A 23391-nucleotide genomic window follows, 5' to 3' on the forward strand; every position below is an offset into this window, starting at 1 on the left:
CTTATCATGGGATGTAAATCCCGTGGCAAAACAGAGAAACAAATAGAGATATAATTAGCATAGCTGCTGTTCCAACCAAGTAAAATTAATTAGTTTGACCCAAGCTAAAGAATAATAATGCGCATTTGATCAGATATAACTGCAGTCCAAAATTATGAGATGCATTATTTGAATGCTTGGCCAAAGAGATGTGTCTTTAATCTAGATTTAAACAGAGAAAGTGTGTCTGAACCCCGAACATTATCAGGAAGGCTATTCCAGAGTTTGGGACCCAAATGGGAAAAAGCTCTACCTCCTTTAGTGGACTTTGCTATCCTAGGTACTACCAAAAGTCCAGCGTTTTGTTACATTAGGAAGCGTGATGGATTGTAGTGTGGTAGAAGACTAGTTAGGTACGCAGGAGTTAAACCATTAAGGGCCTTATTGAGTAAGTAATAATATTTTGTAACTGATACGGAACTTAATAGGTAGCCAGTGCAGAGACTGTAAAATTGGGGTAATATGATCATATTTTCTTGACCTGGTAAGGACTCTAGCCGCTGCATTTTGGACTACCTGTACCTTGTTTATTGAAGTTGCAGGACAACCACCTAACAATGCATGCTGTTTTTGTAACATGGGAAATATGATTTTTGATTATAGAGGAAGTAACAGTACATCCGTCTAGTTGCAAATTGTAATCTACGAAATTCTGTGTGCTGTTTTGTGGTCCAACAAGTAATATCTCTGTCTTATCTGAATTTAATAGGAGAAGATTATCGGTCATCCAATCTTTTACATTTTTAACACACTCTGTTAGCTTAGATAATTTAGAAGTTTCATCTGGTCTTGTTGAGATATATAGTTGAGTATCATCAGCATAATTCATCATTGTCATTAGGATATGTCCTCAAAACCTTCAAACTGGCTGTTATTAAGCCTCTCATCAAAAAAAAAAAAAAACACAACCCAAAAGAACTAGTTAATTACCAACCATTCTCGAATTTCCCTTTACTCTCAAGATACTAGAAAAGGTAGTATCCTCACAATTATATTGCTTCTTATAGAAAAATGGTATCTTTGAGGATTTCCAGTCAGGATTTAAACCGTATCATAGTACTGAGACTCCTCTCTTTAGAGTTACAAATGACCTGCTCTTATCATCTGATCGTGGTTGTATCTCTCTATTAGTGCTATTGGATCTTAGCGCTGCGTTCGACACTATTAACCACAACATTTTTTTGAATAGACTAGAAAACTTTGTTGGCAATAATGGAAGTACATTAGCATGGTTCAAATCTTGCTTTTATGACCGCCATCAATTTGTAGCAGCGAATGAAGAGGTATCATATCGATCACAAGTGCAGTATGGAGTACCTCAAGGCTCAGTACTAGGGCCATTACTCTTCATGCTTTACATGTTACCCTTGGAAGATATCATCAGGAAACACAATAATTTCTTACTGTTAAATTCTGAAAAAAAAAACAGAGGTGTTAATCACAGGACCTAAAAACTCTGCATGTAATAACCTAGAACACTATCTAAGACTTGATGGCTGCTCTGTCAATTCTTCATCATCAGTTAGGAACATAGGTGTGCCATTTGATAGCAATCTTTCCTTAGAAAGCCACATTTCTAGCATTTGTAAAACTGCATTTTTCCATCTCAAAAATATATATCTAAATTATGACCTATGCTCTCAGTGTCAAATGCAGAAATGTTAATCCATGTGTTTATGACCTCAAGGTTAGATTATTATAATGCTTTATTGGGTGGTTGTTCTGCACGCTTAATAAACAAACTCCAGCTGGTCCATGAATGAAACCTTGGGTCTCATTCATGAAACATTCATGAAATTTTTTGTGTAAATCGTGTGTAAAGTGGTTCTGGCATAAATTTTCGGATTCATTAAAATGTTCGTATTTTCAAAATGTTAGCTGGTACGAAAGAAATCTACACCTGCTCCCAGCCACACGTAAATAGTGTGTTTAACATCCGAACGTTTTGCTCATTAATAAGGCTGCATTTTAATTCACCTTAATCGGGTACATATTTACATAGCATTTTGAAAAATTATTATATATAGTAATTACATATGGTTTTTCTTTTTACCTTTATTATGAGAGCCCGTAATAGCATCTGCAAACGAACACTTTAATCAAATAATTAATTGCTTTCAATAGGACTGGGCAAACTAATAGCCCCTTAATTGTTACGGAAATTGTTTCCTATAAAATGGCCAAAATCAGGCATAACAAGAAACATTTACGATGGCTGATATAGCGCTTTTGCTAGATTTGGCAGATAGAGCACTGCGCAAAAGGCGTATTTTCAGAGAGCGCGCAGACTTACTTGCCAAGAATGATGACTGGTTAATTAGTCATTTCAGGCTACCCAGACCAGTTATTTTGCATTTATGCAATATATTGGAGGCCAATCTTAGAAGGCAAACTAGAAGATCCCACAGCATTCCAGCACACTTGCAGGTGTTGTCCGTGCTTGGTTTTTTGGCAACAGGAACATTCCAGCGGGAGATTGCCGACACGTCAGGGATATCTCAGTCATCCATGAGTCGCATCATCCCAGATGTTCTTGATTGCATAATAGGGCTAATGCCCCAATATATAAAATTCCCCTATAACCTTGTCCATCAGTTGGAGGTGAAGCAAAGATTCTTTGCTATTGCAAACCTGCCAAACGTAATAGGAGCAATTGCTTGCACACACATTCGCATCAAGGTGCCATCACATGAAGCATTTCCATTTCTGAATAGGAAAAACTATCATTCCATCAATGCGCAACTAATTTGTGACGCTACAGTAGGTGGCCATCCAAAACGTTGGTTCTACCGTTGGTTCTGAGCCTGTGCTTATATTTTCTCTACACCATATTTTAGATTTGACACATTTAAATAGTGTGCAGTATTATTTATATAATATGAATTATGTGTTATATTATTCAAAAGAAATTGTGGTTTACTTTGCATCGGAGCATCAAAAGTGGTAGCCTATTGTGAGCTAGGCTTGCATGTTTTATAAAATAATTTTCTTTATTTTAGTAAAACGTGAGGCACTGTATAATTTCGCTCCCATTATTTAGGCCTAATTAAAACAAGAAACGAATAAATTAAACCTGCACGATTTAACTAAATCATTGAAACTCTAAAGAATGGACTGATTAATAAAACGTCCTCATATTTAAACTCAAGTTCTCTCATTATAATCAACAAAATGCACACGATGTAAAAAAGAGCTTCATTAATTGACAACTTCAGTGATTTTAAAGGGAGCCTTCTTTACTTGCTTTCATATAATTTAAGTAAAGTAAAAATAATAAATAAAAAAATAAAATAAATAAATTGCAGCCGCATTTAAATGCAGGTTTGTATAATATTCTGTAAAATATCAGTGCAAGATTTGCTCGGCGCGCATGATGCTGTGTGCACGTGCAGCATTTATTCTTATTTGTCTACATATTTTATCTTCATTACAAATCTTGTTTGGTTTTATTTTGGATAATTGCATGTAAAAAATAATAAAATAATTTGTAATGCATATGCAAAATGTGAATTATTATTCATATTCAAGTGTTTGTGCAAAAATTATTAATGCACATGCATGACAGGGAGGCGCCCTCTCGATCACGTGATTTTTTTCCTAATAATGAAATAATTGAAAATTGGAGTGTTTCACATACATGAGAAATATATCTACAGAAGCTTGACATGTCTTTTAAACGAATCAATTCAGAATGAAAGCATTATGTAATCTGTGAAGGTTGTATTTCTCTTTAGAGGCGCGTCCATGTGGAGAGAGTCAGCACTGTGAATTTCATCTTGCAGCCGACAAGAAATCATTTGTTTATTAATAAATAATTAAAATGTATCCTTTTTCACAATTATTAGGCTACTTCTGCCTGTGCTTTGTGGCAAACTTAATGCATGTGCTTGAGCACAGAATATATTAAGGCTCATTATGGATTATAGTTGTACATTTAATATAAACCTGCGATTAGTTGAATAATGACAAATGAACGACTAGTAACTAGAAAAATCTTACGTAGGAGGCAGACCTATTAAATACCCTCTAGACATCTCTCTAGACATCTATTCAAAGTTTTTAAAGCATTTTATACGCGTTTGCATAAATTCTTCTGTTGCATAAATTCGGTCTGTAATGAAGAGATGCCTTAACACTGATTTTTCCTCTGAAACACAAAAACGAAAATTGAAATAATATCAATATTTTATGTTTTAAGAATGATTGTGCTCAACCCTCCACCGCGCATTTGAGACACACTACCGAGCAGAGTATGAGCAGAGCGGTGTGATTCTGACTGGGGCGAGGAGCGGATTTTTTAAAAGTCTGAGCTTCGTGGTTTTCACTCGCTCCAAGAGCGCTCCACCACACCACTCCATTTACAAGTACAATTCATGCCAACAGCCCGTAATATAACTGCATATTTAGCAATAATTCACATGGTAAACATATTTAGCTATAGCTTGATACACATAATCTCTCAGATCAGAAGATTATAATGACGGCAATAGTCGAGCGTTACAGGCTAGTTCTCACGGAGTTTGTCTTCCTTTTACTGATTATTTTCGGGTTAAAGCATGATTTAAACAGATACAGCACATTCACACGTTATCGCTGTCGCAATAATGCATTCAAACAAATGTAATTTTACAGTGCTGCTTCATCTGTAACTGATTTTGAAATCTGTAAGAAATGCATCGATCTGTAGATAAAATAACTGATGAAAATGTACTGTTATTTTGATCACAAACAAAATTTGCACAGCAGAAAACAGCAATTATACCTTTTAATGCTGACAATGTTATTAGTTTGGCGTTTGGTAGGAAAAAACGTTTGCACACAATAGCCTAATCGCATTTGAAACTCTCCTGTAATTTATTTATTTATTTATTTTTATTCTATTTTTATAAGCTACGTTATGAAAATAACATTTCAACTTTAGCCACGGAGTGAAGGCGGAGCGGTGTTTCTGGTATCAATGAACGCGGAGCGGAGTGATTATTAAATGCTCCGCGGAGGGAAATTGTTGCTGCTCCACTCTCATATACTCTGCTGCCGAGTGAGAGATATTTGAGTTAAGGCAACTTCCTCTGAATTTAAGTTATAATAACTAATAAACTTTATTGCGCTATACAGTAGTCAACATTTGAAGTGTATCAAACCCTTCTTTAAAGTTGTTCTAAAACCTGTTCTGCAAGTTTGAAACCCTCATAAGACACTGTCCATATGAAAGAACAAGAAATTCACACCTTTATCCCAAGCTATACAGAACTACCCCACCAGCTGATCTGAATCCAGCCTAACTTAATTATTTCTTTTTTTGGGCTGTGAGTAACAGTGTGTTGTCATGCTATTGGGTTGAAACATGCTTGCACTCACAGCAGCCCTACTCTTTTTATTCATTATTTTCTCGCAGCCCATATTATTATTTTCACTAGACCAAAATAATAACGAATTATCAATTGATAATAAATCATTATTTTTGCAAAAATCATTGTTATTTGTGAACCTAGGCGTTTGAGGAAGGCTTTAAGACCAAGCGGAATCCTCCGTCAGCTGCTCCCGCTTCACAGCGAGCGACTCGCGCAAACTGACCCAGCTTCACCATCAGCAAGTTTTGATTTTACAAAAACAGTTTGAGCGAATACAACTTACTGATCATGAGCCCAACATTTAGCAAGGCAGGAAAACATTCAGTCTACCTGAAGGAAGACGTATTTCATTGTATGTTAATGAGGTCAAATAGAGAGTAAAAAAAAAAAAACCTAGTGTAGGCTAATCTTAAACTTGGAGCTCATTATATTGAAATACACATCCAAACACCAGAAGCAACCTACACTGTCAGTGTTCTCTCACTGAAAAGTATGCATTTTATTTATTTATTCACAGGCTATATGGTTGAAATAATATTTTAGTTAAAAACCTTTAAGTGCCATTGTTTAAAAAAATGCATCATAGAAACGTTCATAGACCTTCAGTTGTCATGCTTTGAAATCCCATGCCATTTGTAATTTCACTGTATTTTCACCTCCTAAATTACCTACCCCAATTCTATAATGGTCAAATTTATTCAGACCGATGGCATTTTTTATGACATTATTTATTTTTATTTTATTTTTTAGAATAGGCTAATTGTAGCCTACATAAATGGGTGAATCAACACAAATATGACAACTTTTTAACTGCAGGCAGATATAGGCCTATATTATTGTACATTACAAATATTTGGATTCGTCCCTTATTCTATCCCATATTTTATTTTATTAAAGAATAAATACTTATTTTCTTCAAGAATAAACATTATAAATAAATAATAAAAGAAAGAACCTCTATTAGCCCTTATTTGTAGGTTGTAGGAGATATGCGAGCGATTAATAGATTTAAAAAAGAAAAAAGTGGGTGCTTGGTTTCAGAAAACGAATACAGCTCATAAAAAAAATAAGTCATGCTAACTTATTAATTCATAGAAATAATTTAAGCAATTAAAACCTTTTTTATACTAGATTCAACTTTCTTGTCATGCTAACACCATTCTAGTAACTTGCTAATCATGCTAGAAACATGCTAATCATGCTAGTAACATGCTAGCGACATGCTAGTCATGCTAACAACATGCTAGTAACTTGCTAATCATGCTAGAAACATGCTAGCAACATGCTAATCATGCTAGAAATATGCTAGCGACATGCTAGTAACATGCTAATCATGCTAGAAACATGCTAGCGACATGCTAATCATGCTAGAAACATACTAGCAACATGCTAATCATGTTAGCAACATGCTAGTCGCATGCTAATCATGCTAGAAACATGCTGGCAGCATGCTAATCATGCTAGAAAAATGCTAACAACATGCTAGTCGTATGCTAATCATGCTAGAAACATGTTAGCAACATGCTAATCATGCTAGAAACATGCTAGCAACATGCTAATAATGCTAGAAACATGCTAGCAACATGCTAATAATGCTAAAAACATGTTAGCGACACGCTAGCAACATGCTAGTCGCATGCTAATCATGCTAGAAACATGTTAGTGACATACTAGCAACATGATAATCAAAAAAGAAAAAAACAAACAAAACACTAGCAACAAACAAACCAATCTAGAAACATATTAGCAACATGCAAATCATGTTAGAAACATGCTAGCAACATGCTAATCATGCTAGAAACATGCTAGCAAAATGCTAATAATGCTAGAAACATGTTAGCGACATGGTAGCAACATGCTAGTCACATGCTAATCATGCTAGAAACATGTAAGCGACATGCTAACAACATGCTTATCATGCTAGAAACATGCTAGCAACATGCTAGCAGCATGTTAATCATGCTAGCAACATGCTAATTATGCTAGCAACATGCTAATCATGCTAGAAACATGCTAGCAACATGCTAATCATGCTATTTTTTTAATGGATTGACACTTTTTATTTCACTTCTTTTGGACTGATGCATGCAACCCGCTGAGTGCCATCAAACAGCTTGAAAGATCAATTTCTTTCTTTTTCTTTCTTTCTTTCTTTCTTTCTAATGAATCTTTCTTTCTAATCTACCTATCATTCTTTTGAACTAATCATTCTTTCTAACTAATCTATCATTCTTTCTAACTAATATATCTTTCTTTCTTTCAACTAATCTATCAATCTAACTTTAAACTACTTTAAACTTCTAACTTCTTTAAACTTCTTCAAACTTTCTGGTCAGGCTTTCTCAAGCCAACTTAAAGTTTGTCTCAACAAACTTTTTTTTCTAGTTGCAGTATATAATAATATAGGCTTATAAACAACAACAACAACCATAAACAAAATAATTTAAAGCAATACATAAGGTAAGGTTGGGCTTATGTCTCGCATTCGGGACAAATCCAAACATGTTGCCCATTTGAAGCTAAACTCTTATTCATGAGGTAAAATAGGCTTTGGATTTCACACGTTTCAGTATCAGATCAAAAAAAACACACGCAAAATCATAATGAGCAAAAATATGCCATAGTAATATGCCCTACACTCAGGTAACAATGGTTATCCCCTGACGCCATGGCTTATGACCCCATTGATAAATCCCCAAAGCCGGCAAGAGATGGCATACAATGACGCACACGCAAAATCTCGGTCAGTTATTGAACGCACAAAAAGTATCTTAAAGGGGCGCTGGCGGTGTTTGCACACATCAGGTGGTACACTGTTATACAGAACAGAAAAGGTTTGCAAAATAATATTGGCCTGCTCTGTTCTACACAACATTGCCATGGAACATGGTCTGCCAGACCCAGAGGATATAATTAGACCTGATCATGGTATAGTGCCTCCAAGGTTGCCTATTCGACACATAGACATACCTCTTGCTGCAATTGCAAAGCGACAGGAACTAATTCTATGTTTCTAAGAGTATGTATTCATTAAAAAGCAAGCGCACAAAACAGTTTCAGTAAACTTTATTTCTTATGTTTAATAGCATCACATATTTCTCGTAGGCTTACATTTATTTCTTTTAATGTTAAATAAATTTAATTTATTGCCAGCACAGCTTGACAAATTTTTGTCTTGCTTATCCAGCACTTCCTGACTTAAAGCTGTCTTCTGTGCAGAGGCAACACTGCGGGATGCTGCTGGATATACCGGTTCAGGGGCCGTAAGATGAACGGATCCGCTTGCCACTTTAGTGGTCTCATGTTTTTTGCAGTCAAGCTTCATGTTGAACCATTTTCTTTTCACTTCTGGGACTGTTCGATTAACAGATGAAACTACATTAACAGCATCTGTAGTATGCTGCCAAGCTTCCTTTTTTTTAAGACCTGATACGCCACTATATACGCATGAAGCTAAAATGTGGCGTTTTGAATGAACTTCTGATAATAAAACTTAAATTTCTGCATCTGAGAATTTTTTTTATTCGCTTTTGAGAAGACATGTTGAAATCCTTCATTTGGTGTCATAATATGATGCTCATATAGTTGTCAGTCGGATTTAATGGGCGGGATTTATGGTAATTGAGAATAAGCGTGCATGCATGTCCCATTTACGACTGATTGGAATTCATAAAACACACACACATATTTCACTATCACATCTGACATTTACGAAGTATTTGTGAATCAGGAGAAGAGTCTTCGGGAAGGTCTCTTTACGCACAAATCACTCACATATTTACTTGTATATTTACGAATGTTTCATGAATGAGACCCCTTGTCTCAGACGGCCACGAGGACAAGACCACAGGAACCCAGTTGAGTCCTCTACACAATGTGACTTGCTGCAGCCTAGAATTGAATTGCTGGTTTCATCTGGCCAGAGGAGAACTGGCCCCCCGACTGAGCCTGGTTTCTGTCACCGGAGTTTTGGCAAACTATTTTTCTAATTAATGCTGTTCAGTTGCTTTGACACAATCTGTATTGTTAAAAGCACTATATAAATAAAGGTGACTTGACTTAACTGAGCAACAACGATGACTGACCCAGGGTCTTTGCTTGTACTGTGGTGCGAAAGGACATCTCATCTCAGCCTGCCCTATCCGTCCTTCTTGACCCATGGTGAATTCCCTGTGTACTCCCAGTTCTATCATTCTACTCCACTCACCACTAAAAGTCAACCTTACTGGCTGTAATCTCTTTCAGTACTCACCCTACTCGACTCTGGGTCACTCAGGAACTTCTTATCGGGAGAACTCTGATGCCAGCTTTAACTCCAAAGAAAACCTACCAAAATCAACCTACCAGGTTTAGTCAGTAGCAGAAAGGCTGCTCAGCTGGCCTCCTCCATCATGAATCCATCACAGACATCATCCCTTGGGGCGCCCATGGTTCGTTCAACACAACTGAGTACTGTCTTGGTCGACAGGAGCAGTCCTAAAGTTGGGGTGACAACTGTTTCCTTGAATGATTTCCTATACTTCCAAGTGTCCTTCATCATCCTGTGAGAGTATTACCTGTCAACTCTACTTCAACTGAAAATCTGAACAAAATCTGTGGATACACCACCATGCTATGCTTACTTCAGTGATGCCTTCTGTCCCAAATGAGCTTACACCTTCCTCCACATCAGCAGTAGGACTGTGCCAATGACCTTCTGTATTCCAGGATTCCATGCTTGAGGTGCTCTGGGAGTACCCCCACAAATTTGTGCTTGTGTACATAGATGAAATCTTGTATTCCGGACCATGGTTGAACATCGCCTGCACGTTTCAAAGGTCCTCCAATGTTTCTGGGAATTCCATCTCTATTTGAAGGCTGGCTGAAAAGTGCACATTCCACCAATCTTCTATTAAATTTCTTGGATATAACATCAGCAAGAACAGAACCAGATGAATGAGGGGAAGGTGGCAGCTGAACAGAATTGGCCCACTCCTGCCACCATCAAAAGAACTCCAGAGATTCCTAGAATTCACCAACTTTTTACGACATTTCATCAAGAATTTAAGTGCCATAACCAGTCCATTGAACAGCCTCCTTAAGAATAGGCCCAAGATTCTGTCCCTGGAACTCTACTGCAGCTCAGGCCATGAATACTTTCAAAAAATGTTTTCACCGCTCTTTGTTCATCCCAATCTTGACTAACCCTTCTTTGTTGAACGTGGATGCCTCCACCACTGGAGTAAGAGCAGTGCTTTCTCGCAGCAGAGGACTCCAGCTGTACTCCATCCATGTGCCGGACTCTTCCAAGAAACTCACTCTGACAGAAAGAAATGATGACAGTGGCAAAACTGGGCACTGCTGGCTATTAGGCTTGTCTTAGAATAATGGAGGCATTGGTTGGACAGCTCCAAAACACCCCTTTACTGTTATTACAGCTTCAAAAAGAACCTTGAGTATCTTCAGGATGGCAAGAGATTAAACCAGGGTCAAGAATGTAAACCCAGATGCTCTCTCTTGTCTTCATGCTCCCATGATTTGTCTGTACCTCCTGAACCCCATCCTTCCTCCCAAACTGTTGTAACTCCCATTCAGAGGTCCCTTGAAGACTCCCTTACTCTCTAATGTCTCAGAGCCAGCTCTGCCAGTGTGTCCACCAAATCATGCTAAAACATGCTAATTATGCTAGCACATGTTTAATCATCTAGAAACATCTAGCGAACATGCTAATCAGCTATTTTTTTTTTAATGGATTGAACACTTTTATTCACTCTTTGGACTGATGCTCAACCCCGGATTCCATCAACAGCTTGAAAGATCAATTCCTTTCTTTTTCTTTCTTTCTTGTCTTCTTGTACTTTCTTTCTTTCTCAATGAAATCTTCTTTCTAATCTACCTATCATTCTTTGAACTATCAGTCTTTCTACTAATCTATCATCTTTCCTAACTCATATATCTTCCTTTCTTTCAACTAATCTAGCAATCTAACTTTAAAGACGTTAAACTTTCTAACTTCTTTAAACTTCTTCAAACTTTCTGGTCAGGCTTTCGCAAGCCAACTTAAAGCTTTGTCGAACAGAAACGTTTTTTTTTTTCTAGTTGCAGTATTATAATAATATAGGCTTTATAAACAACACAACAAACATTAAAAAAACCCAAAATAATTTAAAATAAGTTTAAAGCAAATCATAGGTTCAGATGGGCTTATGTCCGGCATTCGGGCCAAATCCAAACAGTCTGACATTTGAAGCTAAACTCTTATTCATGAGGTAAAATAGGCTTTGGATTTCACACGTTTCAGGTATCAACGCAAAAAAAAAATCATAATGAGCAAAAAATATGCCAAAGTAATATGCCCTACACTCAGGTAACAATGGTTATCCCCTGATCACCATGGCTTATGACCCCATCTGATAAATCCCCAAGCGGGCAAGTGATGGCATACATGACGCACACGCAAAATCTCGGTCAGGGGGAGGGGGTTTTAGTGAACGCACAAACAGTATCTTAAAGGGGTCGCTGGCGGTGTTGTGCACAAATCAGGTGGTTACACATGTTATACAGAACAGAAAAGGTTTGCAAAAATAATATGGCGTGCTCTGTTCTACACAACATTGCCATGGAACATGGTCTGCCAGACCCAGAGGATATAATTAGACCGTCATGGTATAGTGCCTCCAGGTGCCTATTCAACACATAGACATACCTCCTGCTGCAATTGCAACAGCGACAGGAACTAAATTCTAAGTTTGCTAAGAGTATGTATGCATTAAAAAGCAAGCGCACAAATAGTTCCAGTAAACTTTATTTCTTATGTTTAATAGCATCACATATTTCTCTGTAGGCTTACATTTATTTCTTTAATGTTAAATAAAATTTAATTTATTGCCAGCACAGCTTGACAAATTTTGTCTTGCTTATCCAGCACTTCCTGACTTAAAGCTGTCTTCTGTGCAGAGGCAACACTGCGGGATGCTGCTGGATATACGGTTTCAGGGGCCGTAAGATGAACGGATCCGGTTGCCACTTTAGTGGTCTCATGTTTTTTGCAGTCAAGCTTCATGTTGAACCATTTTCTTTTCACTTCTGGGACTGTTCGATAACAGATGAAACACATTAACAGCATCTGTAGTATGCTGCCAAGCTTCCTTTTTTTTAAGACCTGCTACGCCACTATATACGCATGAAGCTAAAATGTGGCATTTTTGAATGAACTTCTGATAATAAAACTTCAATTTCTGCATCTGAGAAATTTTTTTATTCGCTTTTTGAGAAGACATGTTGAAATCCTTCATTTGGTGTCATAATATGATGCCCATATATACTTGTCAGTCGGATTTAATGGGCGGGATTTATGGTAATTGAGAATGAGCGTGCACGCTTGTCCCATTTACGACTGATTGGAATTCATAAACCACACACACATATTTCACTATCACATCTGACGTTTACGAAGTATTTGTGAATCAGGAGAAGAGTCTTCGGGAAGGTCTCTTTACGCACAAATCACTCACATATTTACTTGTATATTTACGAATGTTTCATGAATGAGACCCCTTGTCTCAGACGGCCACGAGGACAAGACCACAGGAACCAGTTGAGTCCTCTACACAATGTGACTTGCTGCAGCCTAGAATTGAATTGCTGGTTTCATCTGGCCAGAGGAGAACTGGCCCCCCGACTGAGCCTGGTTTCTGTCACCGGAGTTTTTGGCAAACTATTTTTCTAATTAATGCTGTTCAGTTGCTTTGACACAATCTGTATTGTTAAAAGCACTATATAAATAAAGGTGACTTGACTTGACTGAGCAACAACGATGACTGACCCAGGGTCTTTGCTTGTACTGTGGTGCGAAAGGACATCTCATCTCAGCCTGCCCTATCCGTCCTTCTTGACCCATGGTGAATTCCCTGTGTACTCCCAGTTCTCATTCTACTCCACTCACTACTAAAAGTCAACCTTACTGGCTGTAATCTCTTTCAGTACTCACCCTACTCGACTCTGGGTCACTCAGGAACTTCATATCGGGAGAACTCTGATGCCAGCTCTAACTCCAAAGAAAACCTACCAAAATCAACCTACCAGGTTTAGTCAGTAGCAGAAAGGCTGCTCAGCTGGCCTCCTCCATCATGAATCCATCACAGACATCATCCTTGGGCGCCCATGGTTCGTTCAACACAACTGAGTACTGTCTTGGTCGACAGGAGCGGGTCCTAAAGTTGGGTGACAACTGTTTTTCTTGAATGATTTCCTATACTTCCAAGTGTCCTTCATCATCCTGTGAGAGTATTACCTGTCAACTCTACTTCAACTGAAAATCTGAACAAAATCTGTGGATACACCACCATGCTATGCTTACTTCAGTGATGCCTTCTGTCCCAAATGAGCTTTACACCTTCCTCCACATCAGCAGTAGGACTGTGCCAATGACCTTCTGTATTCCAGGATTCCATGCTTGAGGTGCTCTGGGAGTACCCCCACAAATTTGTGCTTGTGTACATAGATGAAATCTTGTATTCCGGACCATGGTTGAACATCGCCTGCACGTTTCAAAGGTCCTCCAATGTTTCTGGGAATTCCATCTCTATTTGAAAGGCTGGCTGAAAAGTGCACATTCCACCAATCTTCTATTAAATTTCTTGGATATAACATCAGCAAGAACAGAACCAGATGGATGAGGGGAAGGTGGCAGCTGAACAGAATTGGCCCACTCCTGCCACCATCAAAGAACTCCAGAGATTCCTAGAATTCACCAACTTTTACCGACATTTCATCAAGAATTTAAGTGCCATAACCAGTCCATCGAACAGCCTCCTTAAGAATAGGCCCAAGATTCTGTCCTGGAACTCTACTGCAGCTCAGGCCATGAATACTTTCAAAAATGTTTTCACCGCTCTTTGTTCATCCCAATCTTGACTAACCCTTCTTTGTTGAAGTGGATGCCTCCACCACTGGAGTAAGAGCAGTGCTTTCTCAGCAGCAGAGGACTCCAGCTGTACTCCATCCATGTGCCGACTCTTCCAAGAAACTCACTCTGACAGAAAGAAATGATGACAGTGGCAACTGGGCACTGCTGGCTATTAGGCTTGTCTTAGAATAATGGAGGCATTGGTTGGACAGCTCCAAACACCCCTTTACTGTTATTACAGCTCAAAAGAACCTTCAGTATCTAATGTAAACACAGCGATTAAACCAGGGTCAAGAATGTAGACCCAGATGCTCTCTCTTGTCTTCATGCTCCCAATGATTTGTCTGTACCTCCTGAACCCATCCTTCCTCCCAAACTGTTTGTAACTCCCATTCAGAGGTCCCTTGAAGACTCCCTTACCTCCTCTAATGTCTCAGAGCCAGCTCTGCCAGTGTGTCCACCAGGTCTTTCCTACGTTCCCAGAGCCAATCACACCCCCCTGATTCTCTCAGTTCATATAGGCCGGCCTGGGAGCGAAGGTGTAGGCAGCAGGAGGGCACCTTCGGTGATGAGCAGGCAGAGGGGCTGCGGCCGGTGGCTGGGTGATGGCAGCAGCGGGCCGCCGGGGCAGGATGTGCTTGATCGCCTCCGTCTGCTTCTGCGTGGTGGAGAACTGTTGGGCGAAGCTCTCCACCGCATTGCTGAAGAGGCCAGCCTGGGAGGTCGGAGAGTCCAAGAAGCGGTGCTTGTCGGACTCCCTCATATCTGCCAGGGTAAGCCAAAGGTGGCGTTCCTGGACCACTAGTGTGGACATCGTCTGACCCAGGGACCACACTGTGACTTTCGTCGCCTGTAGGGCAAGGTCCATCGCAGTGCGCAGCTCCTGCATCACCTGACACCTGGGTCAGAACTACCCTCGTGCAGCTGCTTTAACGCCTTGGCCTGGTAGACCTGCAGGAGGGCCATGGTGTGCAGGGCAGAGGCGGCCTGTCCAGCAGCTCCGTAAGCCTTGGCCGTCAGTGCCGACGAGAACTTACAGGCCCTGGACGGGAGGCAGAGATTACCCCGCCAGGCAGCAGCACTTTGTGGGCAAAGCTGCATCGCAATAGCGCGTTCAACTGGGGGGGATCTCCACATACCCCTTAGCTGCTCCGCTGTTGAGGGTAGTGAGGACGGAGGAGGCACTAGATCTGTTTCGGGCAGAAAAAGGTGCCCTCCAGGACCTAGTAACCTCCTCATGCACTTCCGGGAAGAATGGAACCGGAGGTCAGCGATGAAGATCGGCTTGTGGCACCCCCAAGAACCAATCATCCAGCCTTGAATGTTAGGGAGATGGAGGGGACTCCCATGGCAGCCCGACGCTCTCTCGGCGGCCTGGGCAAGCATAGCAGTTAGCTCTGGATCTGACTCGGACAACGCCGCTCTCCCAGAAGGAGGCAACGCAGCCGAATCTTAATCTCCAGAGCCTAGCTCGTCCCCCATTGCAGTGATCGACATCAGGTCATCTGTTGGTGGGTCGGATGAAGTGCTGGGCCCCGCCCTGACCGAGGCCTCAGCATCCACATCGCGGTACAATGCACTGGAGGAGTGAGGGGCCCTCACTGTGACCCTCAGATCACCCTGGCCATGAACCGAAGTAGCCCTCCTCTTGAAGGAGGAACTAAAACGGGGCATGGTGAGGGGGACTCCTCCCCGTTTGACGAAGAGAAGCCTTGATCGCAACATCGCGATGGTCATGTTCTCCTTGTGTCAGCATGCTCGAGGTCCAGGCACGAGATGCAGCGATCGTGACCATCAGATGGAGCCAGGAAGCGACCACATCCAGAAACGCACGAGTGGAAAGACATCTTTAAAAAGACGCCCCGTCACTCGTGGAGCTCTCATATTAAATGCTCTTCCAACCAAGAAAAAAAAAGCCACCAAAATGATTAACAGCCCAACAGCAGAATCAGAATCACCACAAAACTGAAAAAAACAAGCAGCACTGGCAAACCCACCACAAAAGGCAACCCCCGCTGACGCGCCGTAACACCAACACTCGTCAAAAGGCTGTCTTGACGACACTCTGCTCAGGAAGCTGAAAGGCACGACTCCTAAAGGAAAAGCTGAATGTGCGACTGCACGCACTCTCCTAATATACCCACGCTGCGGGGCGGGGTGCGCAATACAAATCTTGCGCGACAACATTCATTGGCTTTTTTTTTTTTGTTAACACTCGAAGGCAATTTGTCTCTCTAGCGAGATCCCAATTTCGTCTGACGTAACATTGACCGTGACTGACTGAAAGGGAACCACAATTTTACTACAAATAACATGGTTAATGTAACAAAACCATGGGTAATTTGTAGTTACCTATAGTTTTTTTAGTTTTTTATTTAGTAAATCATTTATTTCCATAAGCGTTATTAACCAAATGTATTAATAAATATATATATATATATATATATATATATATAGAAAATGTATTGAAACATTTTTTTTTTTTTTTTTTTTTGGAAAATCTAAAACAGCAGAAATTTTTTGTGTGAGGGGTGTAAGAACAGGGGTAAGAGTTAGGGTAAGGGGATATGTGTGCGTGTAGCCGTATTGATATGTAGTGCAATCTTTCATGCTTTAATCCAGATGTTAATGAGTGTGACATTAAAGGAATAGTTCATCCAAAAATGAAGATTTTGTCATCATTTACCTATATGATATTTTGAAGAATCCTGGTGCCGTTGTTGGCCCCCATTGATTTCCATAGTATTTCTTTCCCTATTATGGAAGTCAGCAAACGTTTGGTTCTTCAAAATATCTTCTTTTGTGTTTAACTTGTACAGAAAGAAACATATACAGGTTTGGAATGACATGAGAGTAAATGATGAATGACATGAGAGTAAATGATGACAAAATTCTAGTTTTTGGGTGAAATGTCCCTTTAACATTGTAAATTTAATCTAAATAAATGATTTACAAAATGCACAGCACAATATGCATGTATAAATTTCCAGTCAAATCAGTGGTTAAATCATGCCTTTTTTTTAAGGTAACATTGTTTTGTAGATTGTTGAATATGTATTTTAATGTGCAGATGTGGATGAGTGCAGTGACAGGACTCATGTCTGCAGCACTGATGCTGAGTGTGTGAACACAGCAGGTTCGTACCACTGTAGATGTTCAGACGGCTTTACTGGAGACGGATTCACCTGCTCAGGTCTGTCATTCAATCTTCTGTCTGTCTATCTCTCTGCTGAGTCTGTCCATCCACACCAACATGGTTCCATCATACACCATGCAAACATACAAACCATCATTCACTGGCATCTGGATGTCCTGCAGATATGGATGAGTGTGCTGAAGATGTGGATCTGTGTGAAAATGGGCAGTGTCTCAATGTTCCTGGCAGCTATCGATGTGAATGTGAGATGGGCTTCACACACACTCCAAACAGCAAAACCTGTCAAGGTGTGCACACACACACACACACACACACACACACAGACTGCAGCAGTCTAATCTAACAGTAACTCAGCAGCATGTCACAGAGCAAAGGAGCTGTCAAAGTTACTGATCTTTGTCATCATTTTATGGACAGAAAAGGGATAACTTAGAAATAAAAATTTTGTCATCATTTATCGTTCCCGACGTCACATAAAAAGGATCAAAATATACAATTGTTTTTTTTTTTTTTTTTTTTTTGTTTTTTATTGCCAGGTTATTTATTTAAGAAGTAAATTATTTATTACAAAAATACAACACCATTATTAAAATAAAAGAAAATGATCATTATTGATTCATTATTGATTATAATGAGTTCTATTTGCTTTTGACGTGATGCTCACATTCTGCGAAGACAGGTGTCAGCCTTTAGGCGACTGATATGATGCAATGATGTAAAACTATTCGTTCATGGATGTGTTGAACTTGAATTGGTGCAATTTCAACAAATTAAAAAAGTTTAAACACAAGTTAAACACAAATGTGTTAAAAAAACAAACTTTCTAAAAAAAAAAAAAACAGGCAAAAATAAATATAAATGGAAACTCCACTGTACTTGCAATTTAACACTAACAAACAAACAAAAAAGTATGTTTTCTTGCCTGTGTGAGTGGACTTTGAATCACAGTATTTCACAAAGAGTTTTGGTATCACATCCCATAATAAAAATAAACCATTTCTGCATTTGTGATTGGAGAAACTCTCAAAACTCGCATTTGAATCATCAGTGGCAAATTCTTTAAATATGAAGACATACTTACAGGCTATGAGTCAGAAGCGGCAGACTGTCCTTGCAAAGTTGGAATTGCCCCTGTTTATAGAAACAGCCTTTGTGCCACAGACGCATTGTAGGCTACTCTCTCAGGTTCAGAAAACAGTCCTCCATAAAATCCGCTGCACACATCTGAATAATTGGGTTGAACTGTTCTGGAACAGTGTTGTAAATGCAACTTAAGCACTGATTTCTAGTTGTGTCATCTTTTGGAAGGCCAAACAAAATAGTTTCACTTTCACAACGAAACACACAGCGTCTCCACGACATGGCGGTAGCAACAACAATACTACAGCGAGAATAAAAGATATGCCTTCTTTCTTTGCATGAACATTTGTGTGCCATTATGCAAATCTTCTCACACAGTGACGTAGACGTGGGGGTGTGTTTAAACAAGGTGTTTTAGGAGGGCGTGGGCGAGTCTTAACTTTTATAAAGAATATCTCTTTGGGTTTGAGTCTTTAGTTTTTGCAACTTTAGGGATCTTATCTATGCACAGCTTGTAACAATCCAAAGAGAAAGGAAAACTTTCATCATATGACCCCTTTAACACGCTCACAAAAACATACGACTGTGGTGTACCTATTGCTGTTCAGAAAGATTATAAGTTATATTTTCTGTGTATCATGTGCATATGTTGCAGATATAGACGAGTGCACCTTCCAGAACATCTGTGTATTTGGCACATGTCAGAATATTCCAGGAATGTTTCGCTGTATTTGTGATGAGGGCTATGAGTTGGACAGGACTGGTGGAAACTGCACAGGTAAACATGCTGTTACTCTAAAGTAATAATAGATCAACAGCAGTTCTTCACTTCACACTCTGACTGATTACTGTGTTGTTGTGATGTCAGACGTGAACGAGTGTCTTGATCTTGTCAGCTGTGTTAATGGTAACTGTGAGAACACAGCCGGCTCGTACCAGTGTAACTGTCCCACTGACTTTGAGCTCAACCCCACTGGAATCGGCTGCATTGGTAAGATTAATATTTATTAAGATTATTTAATATAACTCTACCCAATGCCATCACAATGATAGTGCTGTAGCATAGTTGTGCATCAAGAGATGTAATGTATTTATTGTAAATCCTGCAGATGAAGTGTTCTGTGGTCATCCATAAAGAGTTCTCATGCAGTCGGTTGGTCTTTTTTCATGCGACAGACACACGAGTAGGGAGCTGTTTCCTGGATGTGGCGTACCGTGGCCATGGTGGGCTGGCATGTAGCATTGAGCTGGGATTTGGAGTCAGTCGTTCATCATGCTGCTGTTCTCTGGGACAAGCATGGGGTAACCCATGTGACCTTTGCCCTACACTCAACACCTGTAAGGAACTCTACAACAATCTTCAATATACTACAATACATCAAAACACTAGTAATTTGGTTAAACAGTAGAACAATATGTCAGTACTTTCATACTACATGGGGATTTCAGTACTACTACACATCAACATTAAAAGACAAACACATTCTGAGTATCTAGGCACTTCCCTGTAAGAATATTGCATGCAGGAGATTATTTTGATCTATAATACTGTAATAACACTATAACAATACCTCAGTAAATCAATGCTATAATACTATATTACATCAATACTTAGTATAATAGTATAGTATAATACTGCAATATTTCAATAAAGGCGGTTTATAATTTTTTTTATTTTTTTTATTATTATTTAGTCACTAATTCTATAGCTATTCTAGGCCACTTTCAGTATAATTTAATATCTTTTTGTGACAATAACATTAAAAATATTCCTTCATATTGGCTTGGCATATTGAAAAATATTGATAAATATGAATGTGGTAGTTGTCTGATGAGAATATCATGTGTCTCTAGCGGAGTATAACACACTGTGTCCTGGAGGAGAGGGTTTCAAACCCAACCCTATCACCATCATCCTGGAAGGTAATCAGGCATCACAGCTGAACATATTGTCAATAACTGTACAGTAAAGTCAGACCAAGTTAACTTTTATTTATATAGTGCTCTGTACAGTACAGATTGTTTCAAAGCAGCTTTACATGGATAAACAAGTAATTACACTGAAGTAATGATTCAGTGATGCAAACAGAAGTCAGTTCTGCTTTAAAGCAGCTCATTCACTATTCAGTTGAAATCAGTACATTGTTGATTCAGTTTGGTTCAATATGAAAGTTCATTGATTATGGAAAGAGTTTTTTTTATAAACAACTCCTAAGAAGAAGAACAAAGAAACCTGCTACTTTCTACTTTAGGCGCTGCTCCTTCCTCAGCACCTCTCCTCTGTAGCCATCTGCTAAACACAATGGGCAAATTTCACATCTATTAGAGCAAATTTCTGCAATGTTTGTTGCAAAATGTTGCACCACGAGTGTGGCCTGTGTGGATGGGCTCAGTTAGCTCGTTGCTTGCCAGTGCCGCACCCCTGCTGAGGCACCTCTCACAGAGACAGATTGTTTTCATTGCAAGAACATGGGCTCTTTTGGGGGATCAGAAGATGATGCTGCTGATGACTCCATGTCATTGACAGTCTCTGATGCAGAGGATTCATCATGCTCCATTGAAAACCCTGGCTCCTTTCTGTCTAGGGAATCCAGTGGTGTATAGGCCAGTGTGGATAGCAAATTCACTTGCATCGTCAGAAAAGCAGCTGAATAGCTGTTTGGATGAATGGTCCTACTTAATTTGATTTTATATTAGCACATATTTTTTTATAATCCTACTGCTCAAAATACCTGGAATTTTCCCAAAATGACCACTATATGTAGTCAAGGTATACAGGTGTATCTCAATAAATTAGAATGTCGTGGAAAAGTTCATTTATTTCAGTAATTCAACTCAAATTGTGAAACTTGTGTATTAAATTCAATGCACACAGTATCACGACTCAGAGACAGGATGCAATAGCAAGGCGGTTTAATGACAAGATATAATATGGTCAGACAACAGAAAACAACGACAGCAAGTCACAGGTGGAGTGGACGATCCCAAGCTCAGATGGTGAGTGGCGCAGGGACCTCGGTGGACAACGATGATCCTCCGCGGTGTTCCAGTGCTGTGTCTCCCGATGAAGGTGCTCATGATTCCGGTGCAGGGAACAAGAAGACTCGACAAAGAACAACGGGGGGAATCCACGATCCAAGACAGCCAGGGGAACAGAACGGAACACAGGGAACAACCACAACGATCTGACAAACATGAGACACCAGTTACTGCACTTAAATACACACACACAACGAGACGCAGGTGGTGCTGTTAATCAGGCGTGATCAGAGACCACGCCCACAGCCACACACCTGCACACTAAACAAGCCGAGAGAGAGACAGCGAATTCATGAACCGTGACACACAGACTGAAGTAGTTTAAGTCTTTGTTTCTTTTAATTGTGATGATTTTGGCTCACATTTAACAAAAACCCACCAATCTCAACAAATTAGTTGGTTAAATGACCATGGTGAAGGCCACTGTCAAAGAAACCCAAACTCACCAGACCTGAACCCCAGAGAGAATCTATGAATTACAGACAAGAGGAAAATGAGAAACAAGAGACCAAAAATTGCAGATGAGCTGAAGGCCACTGTCAAAGAAACATGGGCTTCCATACCACCTCAGCAGTGCCACAAACTGATCACCTCCATGCCACGCCGAATTGAGGCAGTAATTAAAGCAAAATGATCGCCTACCAAGTATTGAGTACATGTACATTTATTTTATTTATTTATTTAATTAGTTTATTTGTCAGGGACGATGTACAAAATACATTAATCTTACGAAAAGATGTTTTGTGCCAGAGTTAGCAAATGCTAATTTCCATCTGCAGTTCCTGGGCAGGTGCACACAATATTAAAACATTACATTACAAATAACTGTCAGTAGCACTAACAAATACATGCAATATTAATTAAACAATGATCATTAAAACTAATCAGATGTTTAAATGAAAACCTAATCAAAAAACCATCACAACCTAAAATATATACAACATAGTCAAAAACATTTACTTCAATATTACATTTGTAAACTTTAAGTGTGCAAATGCTGACACAGCTGGTTATTGAGGATGTATTTCTTTAAGTTTCGAGAGAAATTATTCAGATCTACAGACGGTTTGAGTGTGGTCTCGTTGGCCTGAGACCAACAGTAGGTGATGTGTGGAGAGAGCATTAAAATACATGAAAGATGCTTCATTTGTCAAACTTTTCCTAATGTGTCTAAAGACAGAGATATTATATTTAATAGAGTTGCACATTATTTTAATATGTTTTTCAAAACTTAGAGTTTGGTCCAAATGGACACCTAGATATTTTATCTCTGTCACAATGTTTATTTTTTGTCCATTAACATAAATGTTAGGCATATCTTTAACTTTATTGGACTTAGCTAAATACATTCCAATAGTTTTATTTCAATATTTATAGTTAAGCAAGAAGATTTAAGCCAATTACTTATTCTTTCCATGGCTAAGGACAATTTATTGGCTACTTGCTCCATATCCCTCCCATGTACGTACGCCCTTGCACACAGCCGGAAGATCATTGATGTAAATACTGAACAACAAGGGTCCCAGAATTGATCCTTGCGGGACCCCGGTGTTGCCGGGCTTCAGAGAGAACAATACATTTTTTACCCTCACACATTTTATCCTATTTGAGAGATATGATTGTATCCAATGCAATGTCTCCATGGACAGATTATACTTAGAGAGCTTAGACAAGAGGACATGGTGGTTTACCATGTCAAAGGCTTTTCGCAAGTCCAGAAACACGGCACCCACCATGCACCCTCTGTCCAAGTCGGCCTTTATGTTTTCTATCAGATAGCAGCAGGCTGCATCGGTGGAATGGTTGCGTCAAAAACCGAACTGCATGGAGTGCAACAA

The 23391-nt window shown here is 39.4% G+C and overlaps 1 protein-coding gene across 1 annotated transcript in view; it reads left to right on the forward strand.

The window, feature by feature from the left end:
• Positions 1-23391, forward strand: part of LOC109079301 (fibrillin-2-like) — a 140049-nt gene that overhangs the window by 43259 nt on the left and 73399 nt on the right. The window contains exons 33-38 of the mRNA XM_042731953.1: positions 17348-17470; positions 17596-17721; positions 19170-19292; positions 19383-19505; positions 19691-19852; positions 20369-20437. Coding sequence (XP_042587887.1) covers positions 17348-17470; positions 17596-17721; positions 19170-19292; positions 19383-19505; positions 19691-19852; positions 20369-20437 — 726 coding nt within the window. The remainder of the gene's footprint in view (positions 1-17347; positions 17471-17595; positions 17722-19169; positions 19293-19382; positions 19506-19690; positions 19853-20368; positions 20438-23391) is intronic.

This window comes from Cyprinus carpio, chromosome B10 (assembly GCF_018340385.1).
Source record: "Cyprinus carpio isolate SPL01 chromosome B10, ASM1834038v1, whole genome shotgun sequence".
NCBI lineage: Eukaryota > Metazoa > Chordata > Actinopteri > Cypriniformes > Cyprinidae > Cyprinus > Cyprinus carpio.